The sequence below is a fragment of the Prosopis cineraria genome, unplaced genomic scaffold, assembly GCF_029017545.1.
Source record: "Prosopis cineraria cultivar Desert tree isolate PC_DT_omini unplaced genomic scaffold, ASM2901754v1 PC7, whole genome shotgun sequence".
NCBI lineage: Eukaryota > Viridiplantae > Streptophyta > Magnoliopsida > Fabales > Fabaceae > Prosopis > Prosopis cineraria.
Genome location: NW_026555338.1, coordinates 33,294,044 through 33,312,493, shown reverse-complemented (window position 1 = coordinate 33,312,493; position 18,450 = coordinate 33,294,044). Strand labels below are relative to the sequence as shown.

The 18,450-nt window shown below is 32.2% G+C and overlaps 2 protein-coding genes across 2 annotated transcripts; one reads left to right on the top strand and one right to left on the bottom strand.

Moving 5' to 3' along the window:
* The first annotated feature begins 12,288 nt into the window (after nucleotides 1-12,288).
* LOC129316294 (putative pentatricopeptide repeat-containing protein At3g15200) lies at nucleotides 12,289-14,288 on the top strand. Its single transcript, XM_054960639.1, is given in 2 exon segments — nucleotides 12,289-13,230; nucleotides 13,233-14,288. Coding segments are annotated over 2 exon segments (1,662 nt in total). The 5' UTR covers nucleotides 12,289-12,416; the 3' UTR covers nucleotides 14,081-14,288.
* Nucleotides 14,289-14,741: 453 nt separating this feature from the next.
* LOC129316295 (30S ribosomal protein S20, chloroplastic) lies at nucleotides 14,742-17,195 on the bottom strand. The gene is made up of 3 exons (XM_054960640.1): nucleotides 16,996-17,195; nucleotides 16,687-16,856; nucleotides 14,742-15,290 (listed from the first exon to the last, which is right to left on the bottom strand). The coding sequence occupies exons 1-3, from the start codon at nucleotides 17,129-17,131 to the stop codon at nucleotides 15,060-15,062; spliced, it is 537 nt and encodes a 178-aa protein (XP_054816615.1). The 5' UTR covers nucleotides 17,132-17,195; the 3' UTR covers nucleotides 14,742-15,059.
* Between the last annotated feature and the right edge of the window lie 1,255 nt (nucleotides 17,196-18,450).

Genomic DNA, 18,450 nt, shown 5'->3' with positions numbered 1-18,450 from the left:
AACCTCTCAATAAATGTCTTATATATTTTAATGAAGGGAGTAGTTGAAATATTAAATTTCTTTAAAACGATTTTGTATCTTTTTAATTATATTTTTATTAAACTTTTTATATAAATATTTTAATAATAATAATAATTAAAATTTTAATAACTAAATATTTAAAAAGAATAATAAAATAGCATAGGCATAGTTAAAAAAATTATTAACTATGTAATGTCTTATATTTTAAATCAAATAAACATTTTAGAAAATGTCTTATTCCATGAGATACAAGGAGTATATAAAAAGGAGAATGATAGAGAAGTCTTAAAAAAATTAATTAATTTAACTTAAATTTTAAATGCTAACTTTTAAAAATTTGCAAGTTCAGCTTTCACTTTTGCAATTTTCTTCTGATGGATTTGTAACTTATGTTTTAAAATTTAAGAGGACAAACAAATTTATTTATTATTCAATCCCGTTAAAATTTAAAAAATGAATTATAAATTTATCACAATAAAATTATAAAATTAAAAGATGGACTTACAAATTTACAAAAGTTGATTAAAGCTGAAAAAACAGGCTGTCTCGACCCTATAATGGACTCGAGCCTATAAGGCCAACCCGTTTAAGCATGAATTTCCTTTGAAGAGCTTATATTTCAAACTCGGCCTTAAGTATAACAGGTTTAGGTTCGGCCTTACATGTTTTAAGCCCTTTTATTTTTTAAAAATTAAAAATAATTCATTCATTAAATTATAATATAAAATATTATTTTAATATTAAATCACATAGACAGCATCTTAATTCTTAATATCAATAATATCTTGATTATGCAAAAATTCTCTTATTTCAAATAATAAAACATTAAAATTTATAAATTATTAATTCAAGTAATACAATACAAAATTATATAAATATAAAAATAATCTATTATTAAAAAATATAATTTAAAAATAGTAGCACACATATGTAACATGACTCAAATTATTGTCTAAAATCTAAATTAGATTAAAAAATTATTTTTTTGTCCAAATATATCATCGTTTAGAATTAAACAAACCAAATTTTATCCACAAAATATTAAACAAATCAAAGTATTGTATAAATTTTAATTCTAAAAAAACTACTATAACACCTAAATATTTGAAACATTATCAATAATATTATCATAATAAATAAAATTTTAAAATATAAATCTTAGTTCATTAAATTGACCCTTATAAACTCGCATTTTATTTTAAAGCTCTAAAACTCAAACCTAACTTTAATAATTATTACATTTAAATGAGCTAGCTTTACATGCTTGACCCGTTTTTTCTAGTTCTAAAGTTGATAACCAAGATATAAATTAAATTAATTGATCATTCTATATCTCTCTGTCATTTTCTCTATGATATAATCTATTGGTCTATCGTTACATTCGAGAAAATTCTTGTGGGAGTGGGTTAGATGATATATGATAAATGGAATGCTCAAATCAGGTACTCCCCAAGACAAGGGATTCACTGGTTAGGGGTGCTCACGTTCATCTATTCTTACATGTGCATCACAGTTGTGCCCAAGCTTATTGGGGTGACAAGCGTTATGTATTAGTTGCTGATTTCTTAGATTATGCCTTCGGGCAGTGTTCTTATTTTTTTCCTAGTTTTATTTTTTCTAACTTTAAGCTTTGCCCGTCTCTGTACTGCAAAAAAAAAATCTAGATAAGGGTGAGGTAATTGGGAAATGGCAATATAGGCTGGCACTGGAACAGAACCTCAGATTGAATTTTACCCCAAAAAAAAAGTATGTGAGATTGAAGGAAAGGAGGTTACACGTGTCGGGGAAGTGTGGTCCAGAGAAAAGTAGACAGGGAGCGTGTGGGTGGGCGCACCACATGAAGATGATGAGACGCGGCTCCCTCACTTCAATTCAATTTAAAACCAAACCAAATCCAAAACCGAGAGGGGGGAGAGAGAGAGAGAGAGATAGATATATATTCGACTCAGTCAACGAGGTGTGCTGACTGTGCTGTGTGGAAAGGGCCGCGCCGCCCAAGCCGCGAGCGTGGCGGGTCCCGCCACGAATAATTGCTGCTTGCGAAGGTGGGCACGTGGCGAGGCGGCGTCATCCATGTAACGGCGGTTATAATCCGTGCTTGTCGTTACAACGGAACAAAGTTACTGTTGGTGCTGCCTCCGACGGAACATTTGTCGGCATGCTACACCTCCTCGCCGCGTGAGATGGATCAGCACGCGGGAGGGTACATGTGTGATTGATTGAACCGAGAAGGGCCCACACAAGAATGAGAGACGGATTATGAAGAGGGGCGAGAAGATCTGACGGCAAAGATGGGGAATGAGTTGGGATGAGGACACGTGGAGGTGATGATCCCTGAAGGGAGACAGGAATGGCCGACCCACTTAACATGAGGAGGGGACTGCCGCCCTTGAAGTTCCCAGCGACGTACTACGTGGTATTCCTATCGTACTCCTAGGGACGCCACACGTACATACTCTTACTTCCGCCTCAAAAAAATCTGAATTACTCCTCTTCTCCTGTTCACGGGGCAGAGAAGAAAGAAAAAAACTAACCCTATTTATAAGATAATTATTAATTTTTAATATTGTTTATATTTTTATTCTTAGTAAATATTTTAAGTAAAAATATTAATAACAAAATTTAAAAATATTTATTAAAAGTAAAAAATTATTAAATTTTAAAATAAATTTAATAAAATTTAAGATTTTTTTATTTCAAACATTTAAAAATGACTTATAAATAAAAACAGATAGAGTATTATAGAGTAGGTATTGATCTGAAAGTATATGAAAACATCAAAAATAAAATATTAGGTTCAAAATCTTTCATATATTGAACATATTATAATTCACTTAATTACTATTATTTATCTATGATTTTTCATTTATTTTTTAACCTTCTTTTCTTAACCAGAGTTTAACCATCTCTGTTTACAAAAAAAAAAAATCTACATGTAAATGTATAATGTATACTCCTATTAAATTAATTTTTAAACAAGAAATTGATTAGACAACATTAAACCCTAATTTAAAAAAAAAAATACACAACAATGAGACGCCTGAGGCTAAGTCAGGTGTTGTGAGATGGGATGGGGCGTAAATAGAATTCAACACTGTGAATCCTCTCAGCTTATTAAATGAAATTATTAGTTGCCACTTGTAGGCGGAATATAAATAGAAAATGAAGTGTGCAAAAATTTCAAATTCATATCCTAAAAACATAAAAAATAAAAATTTCCAGGAAAAAAAACAACTTTCTATGAACTTCATCTTTCAATTATTTTTGAAATACAGTAAGTAGTAGTCTTTTTTTTTAACAAAAAATTTAAATTTTTAAATATCAAATGATTAATATTTTAAAGGAACTTTGGAACATCACTTTCTTGAAACCTGACCGAAAAGATATGGGTAATGTACATTATATATGGATTGAAGAGTGTCAGAGTATGCAGCGAACCACCGAATTGAATATGAAGGGGGGAGAGTTGATACGTTGCTGAGATTGGCAGCAGGAACACAGCTGAACCGATTCATATTAATGGAGTGGATGTGACCACCACCAAGTCTGGCACTCAATAACATCAATTAATACATTTATTGTTTGGTATTTTCACAAAATTCCTGTGTGGGACAGCGTTGTTTTAACCGTCGATGTGACTTGGAAACCCCAAAATTAATGACGAAAATGATACTGACTTCGTGTTACTATATTTTCAGAACGTTGCTCATATCATAACACTGACAGGTTATCCACAGAATTACGATATTAGTGTAGGCTAAACCCTTGTTGAAGCATATTAGATAGCCCATAATTGTCGCTCATTTATTTAATTTGTCCCTTAATTCAACACTTTCTGTTGACAAACGACTCAAGTAAGGATTTTCAGATGCTTCCTTATCCATGCGCAGGCAACAAAATTAGTTTTAAAATATTAAGCGATCGATGTCTGCGTGCCACGCAAAAAGAAGCAACCTTCTTCCTTCTTCCTAACTCTTTTTACTTAATTAGAGATGCAATTCAAATATGAAGTCTTCTAGTTTTTGTAATTACAATTAATTGGTAACTTAAAAATGCACCTATTTCATATAGATATCACTCACAGCTAACCTTTTCCCTCGTCGATTATTCGTGTTTTTGAAGTACTGTGAGAACCGTGGCCGTCTAAAAACCTGTAATTTGGCCATTGAAGCAATTCCCTTATACCTCATAGAAAAATTATTTATATAGAAAATCTATTGATCTTTCGTCTTATAAATTAATTATATCATGATTTTAATTGTAGTATGATATATTTGAAATATATGTTATAATATTATTTGTTTTTCTATTAGTAAAATCTTATCATTGATTCACGCGAAAGTAATCAGAAAAAAATAATTTTGTATATGCTTTGAAATTCAAAAAAGATAAATTATTAAAATGATTTTTGACAAACTGCTTTTAAAATGAATGTAAAATCTAATCTTAATGAAAATGATCAATAAATTATAACATACAAAGCTTCTATGATAATTTTGCTTTAGATCTCCAATATTCTTCACGCGGACCTGGTGAGAACATTAAGGCTTTGTCTAAAATGAAAAGAAAATAGGAATGAGAGAAATTATAGGAGAAAATTAGAAAGCATATAGTTTTTTATTTTTTACCGTAATTTCCTCTTATAGAGAAAGAAAACTAAAGAAAACACTTCATAATAATACATAATAATAGGGAGGACAAATTTTTATTTATTCTATTTTTTCTTCTTCAATTTTTCCCCTCCTTATTTTCCTCTGATTCGAAACAGAAGGTAAATAAACTTTGATAGCATGAGAAAATTGTTAAGTTGTTCAGGGTGTGCACAAACATGGAAAAAACTAATTTAATACAATTATTAAGTTACAAGAGTAAGAAAATTAATTATATTAAGTTATAGGAAAGAATTATAGATAGGTTTTGAATAAGAAAATTAATTATCTACAAATCCTATCAACTTGTAAATTTGAAAGTTCAACATGCAAATAATTTGACAGTCTGACCCAGTTGAGCCTGCATTAATGCGAACGGTGATCGTTAGGTCTTGGTTGTGGGATTGAATGAAACGACGTAGTTTCCCACATGGCTACTTCAGCTTCTTTGAATGACTGCCTCCATCGGCGGCGAAAACGGTTATGCCGATAGTAATTATTTTTTAATTTTCAAAGTGAGAGAAAATTAAATTTGTCATTTTACAATCTCCACTACAATAATTTTTTATTTTTGAAAAAATTGCATTGGATTATGTGAAGTAAATTTATTTATAAACAAATCTCGCAAAATTTAAAAATCTCAATCATGTGTCTTAAAATTTGATGTAATTTGAAATCAGAGTACAAAGACAATACTAACTTCATTTGTAATGCATGATCAAATTAATTACTAGATATATAAAATCACAGTTATAAAATTAAAGTGATAATTGTAAATTATTAGTAAAGTAGTCGTAAACAATAAATGTTAAATTTTTTTGCAATGCATGATTGATTAAATTAACTACTAAACATGTAAAGTTATAATTATAAAATGTTAAAATGATAGTTGTAAATTCCTAACAAGTAGTTGTAAACAAACTCCATTAAACTTTGTTAGCAATATACGATTGATTTAATTATTAGATATTAAAACTATATTTGTAAAATATTAAAGTGATAGTTATAAATTACTAATGACGTGGTTATATAAAATTAGTATTAAGCTTGTGAGCATGACTAGGTTAATTATATGATATATGAAATTACAGTTGTAAAAAGTTAAAAAATAGTTATAAATTATTAATAAAGTATTTATAAACTACTTAATTGATGTAATATATTTTTAATAATAGTATTATTCTTTTTACACTCCAATTTCAAATTACAATTAGGTCTCGAGGGACTTGACAATAATTTTTAAAATTTATTGGACTTATTTGTACATAAATATACTCGACGACGCTTGTATTTATTTTTCTTAATGTTTGTAGGTGTAAGAAGTAGGCATCTCAAAAGTAGAGCTAGTAATTTAAGTTAAACCGAACTCTCCCGAAAGATTTAGAATTGAGCCCAAAAAATAATACTTCTTTAATGTTTAGGCCCTCTCGAATAGGTTAAAAAAAATTCGAGCAATACCTGAAAAAAAAAATTAAAATAAATATATAGAATGTAATAAATATTAATTAATTCTTTATATTTTATGCCATTTTATACTAAAATATCACATATTTGAGTGCATTATTTTATTTTAAAAAATAAAATATATATTTTTATTATTTTTTATTAATAAAATATGTCAAATAGTATTTAAATATATTTTAATATTAATTTTTATATTTTAGGACTCAATTATTTTTTTTAAAAAATCTGAGTTACATACATCATTTGAGCTGGGTATACAAAAAAAATATGTTATATATTTTTTCATAAAATCAGATAATTAATTTTAAAGTAAAAATTAAATTAAAAATAATTTTAAAAATAAAATTCAGGCATGTATAAATTCTTGACTTTATTACTAGATAAATATAAAAATATTTTTGAATAATTATTTGGTTATTGTCTATACCAGACTTGGTTAAAAATTAAGAATAAGCTAAAATAAATACCCCTTCTATGTGGTGTTAAACAATATAAAAAGTTAAAGAAAAAATAATTAAAAAAGTATTTTACTCATAATTAAATAATTTTATTTTTATGATATAATAATGACTATTTTTCTCATATTTTGAAAAATTAAAACTACAGTTTACCTAAAAATTATTAAAAGTTTTGAACTAATTGAGGTAATAATTTAATGGTATAACCGTAATTGAATTACGATCAATTTGATCATAATTAAAATAATATAATTTAATTAAAATATATAAAATATTTATATATGATCATGATAAGAATAATATTTAAACAATTAAGATATTAATTTATAAGTAAAAAAATATTCATGAATAAATTATATATAATGCAACAAAATAATAATAAAGCTATTTAAGTATAAAATTGATAAGTTATTATTTTTTTATTCTTTTAAAATCAAAATAATATTTTATGTTTAAAATATTTATTTAAAAAATAAAATTATTTCACTTTTTTTTTAAAGCTTAAGGTATTTAGGCCAATCAAAATTGAGCTTGAGCTGCCCAATTACTGAGCTGCCCAGTTACCAGCTCTACCCCTAAGAATATCTCCTTAGGTATGAGAGCAATGGTGGGCTTTCCTAACCAAATTGCTACTCACACAAACCCTGCTTTTCATACATTTTTTTAGTTCATTACAACTATCTTCTCATTTGAAGCTATTCGAGTTATTGTTGACATTAAATGTGACGATTTTAGTAAAAATTCGTACGCTCCACCAAATATCCCCCTTGGTTTTGTTTTGAATAACTACGTCATTCAAGCCATTTCTCTTTTCAGAGCCCAGTGGGAAAGGCCCAGGAAACAGCAGAATGGTGTTCTCATTTTCACTCACAGCCTCAGACTTTTCACCACCGAGGACCATTTTCCCTTCTATTTTATTCATTGTGAATAAAAAGACACAATCAAAGCCATGCAAAGATTATAAAAGTCAGGTCATATCAGAATTTAAGATGATCCTACATCCTATACCATTTTCCCTTTTTATCATCAACAAAACGGACAATATCGAGTGAAGAATAGTAACTAGTGACTACAGCGCGGCTGCTCAAACTACAAGGCAATGAAGGAGAATTTTGCTTCCTACCGTTTGGGTTCGGTTCTTTAATGCTAGTGTTTTGAGACCTCTTCGTCTTCCTCAGGCCTCTATCCTAAGGAGCTTATATGAATTATTGTTAGTTTACGATTTCCATTTGTGTTTAACTATTTCTCCTCTTCTGGAATTTTCTGCTATTAGTGTTGCATTGACGTTAGAGATTGCTGGTTTTTTTCTCTCAAGATTATGGACTATGGACTATATTACGCAATTCGCCGTTCTCTTTCTAGTTGATTTTACTCGAGCCACTTCTCAATGAGACTATGCCATATTTAATTCAATTTATAGCTTGCTTTCATATTTTGGAGCACATATATTTTTTTTTCCTTAATTGTTTATGTTGTCGATAAACAGGTATTGTCAGAAAGAACTTTGGGTGAATCAAATACTTGAGTCTCATGTCATGAGCCTCTAAATTTCTCCGTCGATTGAGCTGCCTATCAGAAGTTTGGCTACCTAAAATGGCAACTTGTATGTCCACAAATTTTGCACCTTTGAAACTATAAATGCTAACGGTTTGTGGGGGAAGAACATTGACAGAGAACTACGCAGGGATGAGTTGTTGCATGAAATATGACGTGCATGGATATTCTGGTGGCAACCGAAAATCAGCGTTGCTTCAAGTTTAGTGGTCGGCCAATTCCCACAATGTCAGCCCATATCATAGCCAGGACCCTTTTCTGGATGTACATCCCGAGGTTTCAATGCACGGAGGGGAAGGTAACAGCACGGGGCACAACATGGAGAGAGTCATGCAAGAAGTAAAAAAGATCACACGTTTGAAATTAATGATTCTCAGAGGAGAGGACAAAACAGATTTTCTCAGTTAAAATTATAAGTGCAATGTAATATCTTATTTTTATTTGAGAATTTAATTTAAAAAAATTATAAAGTTTAATTGATAATTTAATTGTGTTGAAAAATTAAAGTTAATGAATTTGAACACCTTTCTTCTGTGAAGAAAGGCCCAATATTAAAGCACATTGTGAGTTTCATTAAGTAGAAGAGAAATTGTTAGATTAAGTCATGAGAGAAAGATTATATTTAAGATTTAGTTACAACCATTCGAGAGAGAAGCAAAGAGATAACTGTTTTCACATCTACAAATGGTAGTCTTGATAAATCAACCTTCACAAATTTGTTCACTATTGGATTGAGCTTAAATTTAGTCATAAGGTTTGTAACATACAGCTTGTCCTTTTCAATTGTTGGATTATTGATATTTTTCTGATTATAGTGTTATTAACGTTATCATTCATAACTGCTATTTTCATATATTCACAAAACAGTCTTAATAAATTGACATTTTTAATTTTTTTTATTATTGGATCGAGCTTAAATTTAGTCATTAGGTTCATAACATTCAATTAATCCTTTTAATGATTGGATCATTAATTAGTTGCCTTATTAGAGAATTATTAATTCTGTCATATGTAACAGCTATTTTCACTTTGTCGTGAATTAAAGTAATCTTGATAAATTTTTGTTTATGAATTTGTTCATCATTGGATCTAGATAAAATTTGGTCATAAGGTTCATGATATCCAACTTGATATTTTAAATGGTTGGATCTTTGATTCGTTTCCTTATATGAAATTTATTAACGTTGTCCTTCATATGAAGATTTAACTTGAAACCTTAGACCTTATAAAGAATTCTTATGATTAAATAACAGACTATGGAGACTTATAATGGATTTAGTTAGACGTTGGGAGTCTAATGAATTTAATAATGTTAATAAAAATTATAAACTAATTAATGAAATGAGTTTAGAGTGTTATGTTAAGTCATATATGCATTGAGTACACACATGTGGCTAGTACTGATAAACTCTATGATGTTAATTGTATACTAATGTTTTGTGGTTGCTGTGCATAATTGAAGACATTGTGTAAGCATGCTTTGAGTGCCCTTTTCACTAACTCAAGGGGTGGAGATAATTGAGAACTTAAATTCCCTCATATTAATTCTAGCATTTATTATATATATATATATAAGTGATATTTTTTAGGAAAAAGGCGAAAGCATGAACTATATATATATATATATATATGAGAATGCGTAAAAGATGTATGTGTATGTGATTTATATATTGCAAACTTGAGCAATGAATTGGAGTATTGAATGTGATATATTATGGAATCATGGATTATTGTATAATTATGAATTATTGAAAAATATGTTATTGCATGTCATGAAAATGATGAACATATAATACTGGCATGATCATAAATGTAATGTACATGTGTGACATAGAAGGGTGGGAGTTCACTTTGTGATTTGAAAGAGCATATTTAAGTCCATGTGACATGAAAAATATTTGAGTAGTGCCCACAATTGTTTAGCTGTGGCATTCACTCTAATGGGGGTTAGATGTGGTTTTGTCTTAGCTAATGATACTCACTCTAAGAGTGGATATGTGTACTAACAATTATATGACGCCCTATAGGCATGAAAGTCTATAGTTCAAGTTTGGGGAGTAGTAGGCTGAGTTATGTCTCAAATATCGAAAAGCTTGGGGCAAGTCAAGATAGACTCAGTTCTATTACTTGGTAGCCTATGGACTCAATTATAAGGAATTAGAAGGTTATAAGGTGATAGATAATCATGCATGCCTATTTATGTGAATATGTGGTATTATATGTGATTTTATGATTTAGTATGGGATTATTATGTTTACACAATCTCAAATACTATTTAAATATATGTTAAAAGTTAGGAATTTATTAATTATTAAGATGTTTATCTTATTCTCCATTGCTAATATTTTTATAGGTGACGCTTTATAGGTGCAAAGGAAAAGGGAATCAAAGGCACGAAATCAATAATTGCTTCAAATGCCTTAGTGTATATGTGCAGATGATTTATATTATATGTATTTATATATTGTCAACTAGGATTATAAATGCATATTAATTGTGAGTATATGTCTTGATAATTTAAATTGGCTAACTTTTTGAGTATAAGCCAATAAGGGCTATGGTTGGTTGGTTAGTTAGAAAAAAGATGATTTCATGATTATGTTTGTTAACGAGAAGTATGATGAAATCATCCTAAAATGTGGAATAAGTGGTGAGTGTTGTTAGATTAATTAGTAAGCAAGAACTTACACGTAATTTGCAACATTTGAGAGTCCTTGTTTAGTTTTTGGAATTGGAGTTCACAAAGTATAATTTTTATAAGAACTTTACACTATTAAAGGGGTTGATTTTTTTTAGCTATTTAAATGCAAGTACTAAATGACATTTGTCCCAAGAGCAAAAAAATTTTAGGCACAGATAACTACTACGATAGCAGTTTAAAGGCACAAGCTAAATCCCATGTTGTTTAAGTGGAAAGGGGTCATCAATTTGAGTTTTATAGTCACAAGGTGTCATAAATCATAATTCATGTTTGAATTTCACTATTCAATGCTTGGCATTGCCTGTCAACAATATATCACTTCAAGTATCTCATAGAATGAACAAGAAATTAACAACATTAGTAGCAAGTAGCAGAAATACCTCAAAGACAGTAGAACGTGTAAGAATCAGAGGACCCACAACAAGTAACTCAAATCAAAGGCGAGAGACAACAACACAGCATGAATTAGCGGTGAGAGGCAACATAGCAATGTGAATAAGAGGTGAAAGGCGAGCACTTGTTGAATGACAAATGGAAGATGTCTCGATTGACAGTGGTGCGGAGGGGCGGGGAAAGGGCCTTTTTTGCGACCTAAGTGAGAATGGGTGTGTTGTGCGAGTTATTCGAGCAAGGGACCTATCTCTTATTCCTATTGTTTTTCCATGTAGTACACAACTAATTTGTTGTTATAATAATTAAGAAATTAATTATAATTATATTAAATCAATTTATAGGATCAAATACTCGATCTCCTGTTCAGTTTAACAAAAAAAAAAATAGTCTTTTTGTTTTTTTACCTTGAAGAACCAGTTTTTATCTAGGCCAAATCAGATGGTTTCAAATTGAATCCGACCAAAAGACTTTTACACAATACTAAATTTGGACTTATAAGTGAAACCAAGAAAATAATAAATTTTTTGATTTAAGACATGCTTTTAATTCTTCAGTTATCCTTAAAAATCGCGGATAAATACTCAAGTATTAGGCGGTCATGCAAAAGGTATTCAATTCAAGGGAATGCACGGGAGTCGGGAAATGACCTTTTATTTTCTTTTAAAGAAAAATTTATTGCATTTTAACTACTAGTAATTGACTAATTTCTTAATTTTCTTTTTATTATTTTTTTAAGACGAAAATATTGTTATGAATGAATTGGGTGCAACTGCAATCTTTTTATTAATTAGTAGTTTGCTAATTTCTTAGCTACTAGCAGTACAAATTTTTTTAAAAGCCATTTCCTTGTTGAGATGAACGAATTAGGGAGCAAAAGGCCAGTGTAAGCACAAATCTTCTTAAACCGAAAGAGTCTTAATACTATTGCAAATGAAGTTTAATCCACATTAATATTATTATTTATTGTTAATATTAATTATCAACATGAATCAACCAATATCATCTGTAAAACTATTACTATATAATAAAACACAATTTAACCGCCTCTCTGGATAGTCTCGTGTCTGGCAGTAGTTTGAAAGTTAAAGGGTGAAATCAGGAAAAAATGCAGTAATAAAGTGAAGCAATGGAATGAAGAGTGAAGAGTGAAGCAATGGAAAACGATGTAAAGAGGAAATGGAATGGAAAGGTATGAATTCCAGCCGTTTCGTTTTCGGATTAATCCCAGCCTCGCCGGCACTGCAGGTTCCCACTTCCCACCGAAATTGCAACACAACAACTATGCCGTACAAGTTCCGACCACGGTCGGCAATAGCGTTATTCAAATATCTGTTCAACATCCACCCCGCAACCTGTCACTGTCACCGCACCATTCCAAACTCCTCACTTTCCTGCCTTCACAAATTTAGCGATATCCGAATCCTACACAACCCAAATTCTGGAGCTTTGGTTAAAGCTAGACCTTCCCAGCTTCTTCATTTTCTGGGAATCACTGGAACAACTCGATTCGTGCATTCCATTGCAGACACTGGTGATGCGGCTGACCAAGCAGCTGTTTTCGTTCAAAAACTTCTAAAATTTCGTAGGGACAAATTGGCGGAGGAAATCGATCGAGCTCTCGATCTATCTGGGTTCGCGTTGAACCATGATTCTGTTTTGAAAGTGCTCAGGAGGCATCGTTCTGATTGGAGACCCGCATATGTGTTCTTCAACTGGGCTTCTAAAGCAGGTGCAAGAAGTGGGTACACTCATAGTTCTGATGTTTACAACGAGATTCTTGACATTCTTGGGAGGACCAAACGCTTTGAGGAACTGAACCAGGTGTTCGATGAAATGTCCAAAAGAAAGGGACTTGTAAATGAAGTGACATTTAGAACGTTGCTTTCTAGGCATGCTGCTGCACATAGGGTAGAGGAAGCAATTGATATCTTCTACAGGAGGAAGGAGTTCGGAATGGAGCTTGATTTGCAGTCTTTTCAGACGCTTTTGATGTCCTATGTAGGCACAAGCACGTGGAAGATGCGGAGACACTGTTCCGCAATAAGATAAACGAGTTTCCCCCAGACATTAAGACATGGAATGTTGTTCTCAATGGTTGGTGTGTTCTTGGGAATGTCCATGAAGCAAAGAGGTTCTGGAAGGACATAATGGCATCTAAATGCAAGCCGGATCATTTCACTTATGGGACTTTCATTAAGGCTCTAACAAAGAAGGGGAAACTGGGGACGGCTCTGAAGTTGTTCAGAGGCATGTGGGATAAAGGTATAGTCAAACCAGATGCCGTGATATGCAATTGCATCATTGACGCACTTTGTTTCAAGAAGAGGATTCCCGAGGCTCTTGAAGTTTTTCAAGACATGAACAAACGAGGCTGTGTCCCAAACGTGGCAACTTACAATTGCCTCATCAAATACCTGTGTAAGATAAGGCGTTGGGAAAAGGTTAATGAAGTAGCGAACGAAATGTCACAGAAAAGTGGGAGCTGTATGCCCAATGCTATAACTTACAGTTACTTGCTCAGGTCGGTGAAGGGACCAGAGGAAATTCCAGGGCTTTTGGAGATGATGGAGAGTAATGGATGCACCATGAATGATGACATGTACAACCTGGTTTTAAGGTTGTACATGGGATGGGATTCTGAGGTTGGAGTAAGGAAAACATGGGAAGAAATGGAAAATCATGGGTGGGGACCGGACAGGAGATCATATACAATCATGATTCATGGTCACTATGAAAAAGGGAGAACAAAAGAAGCTCTGCGTTATTTCAAGGAGATGACATCAAAGGGAATGGTGCCGGAACCGATAACTGAGAAGCTCCTCGATGCCATGAACAGTTAAAGATGAAGCACAGGACAAGGAAACATAAAAAGGTCTTGGAAATTCGGAGGTAGATCTCCAAGTCCTTGGCAATGCCTCCTTCAACTTGTAATCAACTTAAGATATTTGTAAGTAGTTGATAAATTTACGGACAAGAATGTCATTGCTTATTTTATTAGAAACTAGAAATGGCAGAGAAGAATAACCAATTCACCATGGCTAACATCAATCTTTCCTTCGTGATGGCTTTCATTCCAAATGCAAATACGCACATTTACATATTCTTTTCTCAAAGAAATGTACCAGCTAGTGATTATTACAAACGTGTGAGTAAATCCCCATCACTACTAATTTTGCGGTGAACATTGTTTACGAACAGAAATAGGGTGGGTATTGCTACATTCAATTTTCTTCAGTGTTTTCATTAACTGCCAAGATGCCAGATGAAGTTAGCATCAAATCCCAATGCAGTAATGCACGCAATTACGGTTGCGAGTAGGCTTGTCACTCCAGGGGTGCCAATGGTGACACTAGCATGGCCAAGTTCTTGCCTACTCACGTTTTGATGCCAGCGAGTTACGACGCATAGAGTTTGACCATTAACTTTACAATCAAGCCTGGAAAAGTTTCTCGAGGTTACTTGTATGGGCGGACCTTGCGGCCAATTTCTTTCCATGTCAAGTGAAAATAACCAACAGCTGCCAATGCCTTATGCTACGTGCAATTATCATAGCACAAGTATCAAAAGTCCAATTAATGAACTAGTTATTACCATATATTCAACATTTAGAAAGCCCAACAAGGGCAAAATATGAAAATGCTATCAAATAATGCTATGATCTCACAGTACGCAACGAAAATTAAACCACTTTGGACTAAATGCACAAAACTACATACATTGTTTGAACAGATCAGAAAAGCACACCCTCGGCAAAACGAACCATATCGAGTCTCCCTTAGCAGCCCTTTCCAATTTCTTCAAATCAATGGGGAGATTGTTTCAGGCACTGACTGCAGGAGCTGGGACGTACCAGCCGTGATGGATTTCCACAGCCTTCTTGCATCTGGAAAGCCGTGACTTACGCCTTGCCCCGGTGTTTCTGTGCAGCGTACCCACTTTCACTGCTTTGTCAATTACTGAGAATGCCTCGCCTATCAGTTTCTCAATAGGGAGTATTTCTTCTGGTTGTGCACTAGCCTTCTTCTTAAGCACGTCCAATTCTTCCAAAACCTGCAGAGTGAGGACCCGGGATTAGAAACCATCATACTGCTTCCACTTCAAAGAAATATAAAGGTAAAATTAGGGTTGATGAAATACTAAGAAGTTGCTTGGTGTAATAACAAAAACCCGTAATGTCTATCCAGAGTATTATATAATCTAAAAATCAACTAAATTTACTACAGTTTTCCACTTCAAAGAAATATAAAGGTAAAATTAGGGTTGATGAAATACTAAAAAGTTGCTTGGTGTATAACAAAAACCCGTAATGATCTATCCAGAGTATTATATAATCTAAAAATCAACTAAATTTACTACAGTTTATCATACCTACAGTTCCCATAGTCAAATAAACCTTTGTTTTCTACAGCATCACGGATGCTAGAAGAATTCTGAATCTTATAAAAGGAAAGATCACTCCTGGAAAGCAAACAGACATGCACATACTTCTGCTTACTTGACTCTAAGAAGAAAAAGGTAAAAACAAACAGCCCGCCAGGCTGCCACTAACTATATCTTACAAGACAGTTATTTGTACAATCAAGTCAAGCCAAAATGCCCCCTACACCATAGTTTTATCAAAAGGGACAAATGGAGGGATGGCAGGGGCATTTTGGAATACCCATTGACATGATAACCTGTTGATTAAGATGTCAGGATCTCATTAGACAAACTTCAGACAATTAAATATATATATATATATATATGAGCTTGCACTGAAAGATTAACAGAAGAGGAATAATCAGAATAATCCTTTCCCTGCAGTATATGTTAGCAGTTAAAATATATACAGCGAATTTGGTTCAAAATTTATATATCTGAGTGTGAAGAAAGCAAAACAAGAAAGAAGCTTGAAGATAAATCAAACCACACAGTAATATGGTCCACTGCAAGTTCATAATCAAATGTACATGCAGCATCCCAATTACCCACACGTAACCTGTAAGAACGTATTGGCATCAAGACCCAACTACCCTAAAAGCTCAAGCTCTCAACATAAGGCTAGAATATAGTTTATAACTTCATATAAAAGAAGGTCTCTGATGTGGTTCCTCATGCAAAAGCCCTTAATGCTTGAAAGTTAGACATAGCATAAACTCACCAAACCTCATAGCTCCCGAACACTTAAAATTCTTTGACAAAGACTCGTGAGTGGTTTATATCAATACCTGACAATCAGGTTCAGTTTTTAACAAGTCTAATGCGTTTATAGCCTACGATCTGTCCATCAAAGACTGTTCTAAGGTAAAGTAGGAATAAAGTTCCCCTCTTCCCCTAATGAAGTGTAAAATACAAAAATGAAAGAAATCTTTCATCAAGCAAAGAGATTCGAACACGTCACAAATGCTTTCTCTATAAAAGAAATGTTGACTAAAACGCAAAATTATAAAATGTGCTAACTGGGCACCTTCTTCATGCGGGTTCTGACTTCGGACTTTCGGGCCTTGTTATAAACCCTACGTTTCTCGGCCTGGCGAGCTCTCTTTGCAGCCGAATCGGCTTTTCGTTTCGGAGCCGCCTCACAGACCACGGAATGCCGAATCGACCTACTTTGTAATGTGCTCAGTAACAAGCAACCTGAAAGCCAACACAAACCCAGAGTTCAGACTCCTCCAAACAACATCCTACACATTCTTCAGCTGAAATTATGGAAGGAACTAGAAATACAAGTGAACTTACTGAGTAAATTAACAAACGTGCGAGCGAAAGACAATACCTTCGGAGAAAACGTTGTGAGAAATGCTTCTGGAAAAGCTAAAGGAAGTCGAGGCAGCTGGAGAAGCAGAGGTAGTAAGCGAAAGAGTTCTCATTTTGGAGGGAAGGGTGAGCCATGAGCATGAAACCGTTGCCATCTCTCTTCCTTATCGCAGAGCTCTGCGAGCAAAATCCTTCTTCGTCTCCCGTTATCCGCAGCACATATTCATCGCCCGTGTACAGAGACACAATTACCATACTACCCACCCTCGTCTTTTTTTTCTTTTTTATTTTTTCTTTTTTAAGGTAAATTATACTATTTCTGTGGGTTAAGTTAACATGTGGCTAACAAAAATAATAAAGAATTGTTCTGTTAATAACAATTTAATTCATAACTTATAAAATTATGGTTTTAAATATGTAAAAATCTAATTAACAAGTGACTTATAAGTGCTCTATTGAAACACAACACACCTATTTTTTTTAAAAAAAAATGGCTTACATGCTTAGAAAAGTTAAGATTAATAAAGCACCATGTTTATTGTTTGGAGAAGTACAATTTTTTATTGGGCAAAAAAAAAAACAAGAAGTTAAATTTTTTTTAGATATTTACAGAAGTACAAAACCATTTTATCAACTAATGGCTACCAAAAAAAACTGAGATCATATCAGCTACATCACATACCTTTTTTTCCCATATGATTGATGATTTCTTGTTGAATGTTAAATCTTTTTTAATTTTTAATAAAAGTGATGAAATGTGTAAATAACCAACCGATATCAGTTATCATTAATTAATATGCGGGTTCCAGTCTTTTCCGGCCCAACCCAGAAATGGTTAACCTGTTCAGGCCCAGTTACCTTGATTTTGTAAAAACAAAAATGAATATCATTATAATATTTATTACTGTGATAGCAATAGCATTGCATTTTTTTCAGAATTAAAAATGTTGCTTGTAAATATAAAATTCAATTTAAAAAAATATTTTCCAAAGATAAGTAAGGCACTGGAAGCACAACAACGGTAAAAATATCATCAATACAAAACTTTAAAACTAATACTCTTATAAACCAAAAAAATTGAACAACACAACTTATTTTTTTAGAGTTTATTTAATGTTTAATATTCATATTTAGTCATGAAACAAATTAGCTTGATCAACTTGCCAAAAGGCTCGATAATATCAATATTGACAGTAATTTTAAGTATTAAGGCCCTTTTTATAAAAAGAAAAAGTAAAGAAATATCAATGACAAAAGATGGCTGCTTTCCTGTAAACACTTAAAAAGTTTTATGTAAATCTCTCTCTCTCTCTCTCTCTCTGAACTTATCATGTTAATTTTTTCTTTACCAGTTGATTTTATGTTGTTAATATTACGCCCAAAAAAAAAAATCAAGCTATTAACAACATTACAACACAACTTATTTTGTTAGGGTCCATTTAATGTTTGAGATTCATATTTAGTTATGAAAAAT

What these genes read in the sequence shown, in the direction of transcription:
- LOC129316295 (XM_054960640.1), bottom strand. Translation starts at nt 17,131, where the DNA reads ATGGCAACGGTTTCATGCTCATGGCTCACCCTTCCCTCCAAAATGAGA. An exon ending in TCACAACGTTTTCTCCGAAG is followed by an intron (nt 16,857 to 16,995) that starts GTATTGTCTTTC and finishes GTTGGCTTTCAG; the next exon opens with GTTGCTTGTTACTGAGCACA. An exon ending in TCAGAACCCGCATGAAGAAG is followed by an intron (nt 15,291 to 16,686) that starts GTGCCCAGTTAG and finishes CTCACTCTGCAG; the next exon opens with GTTTTGGAAGAATTGGACGT.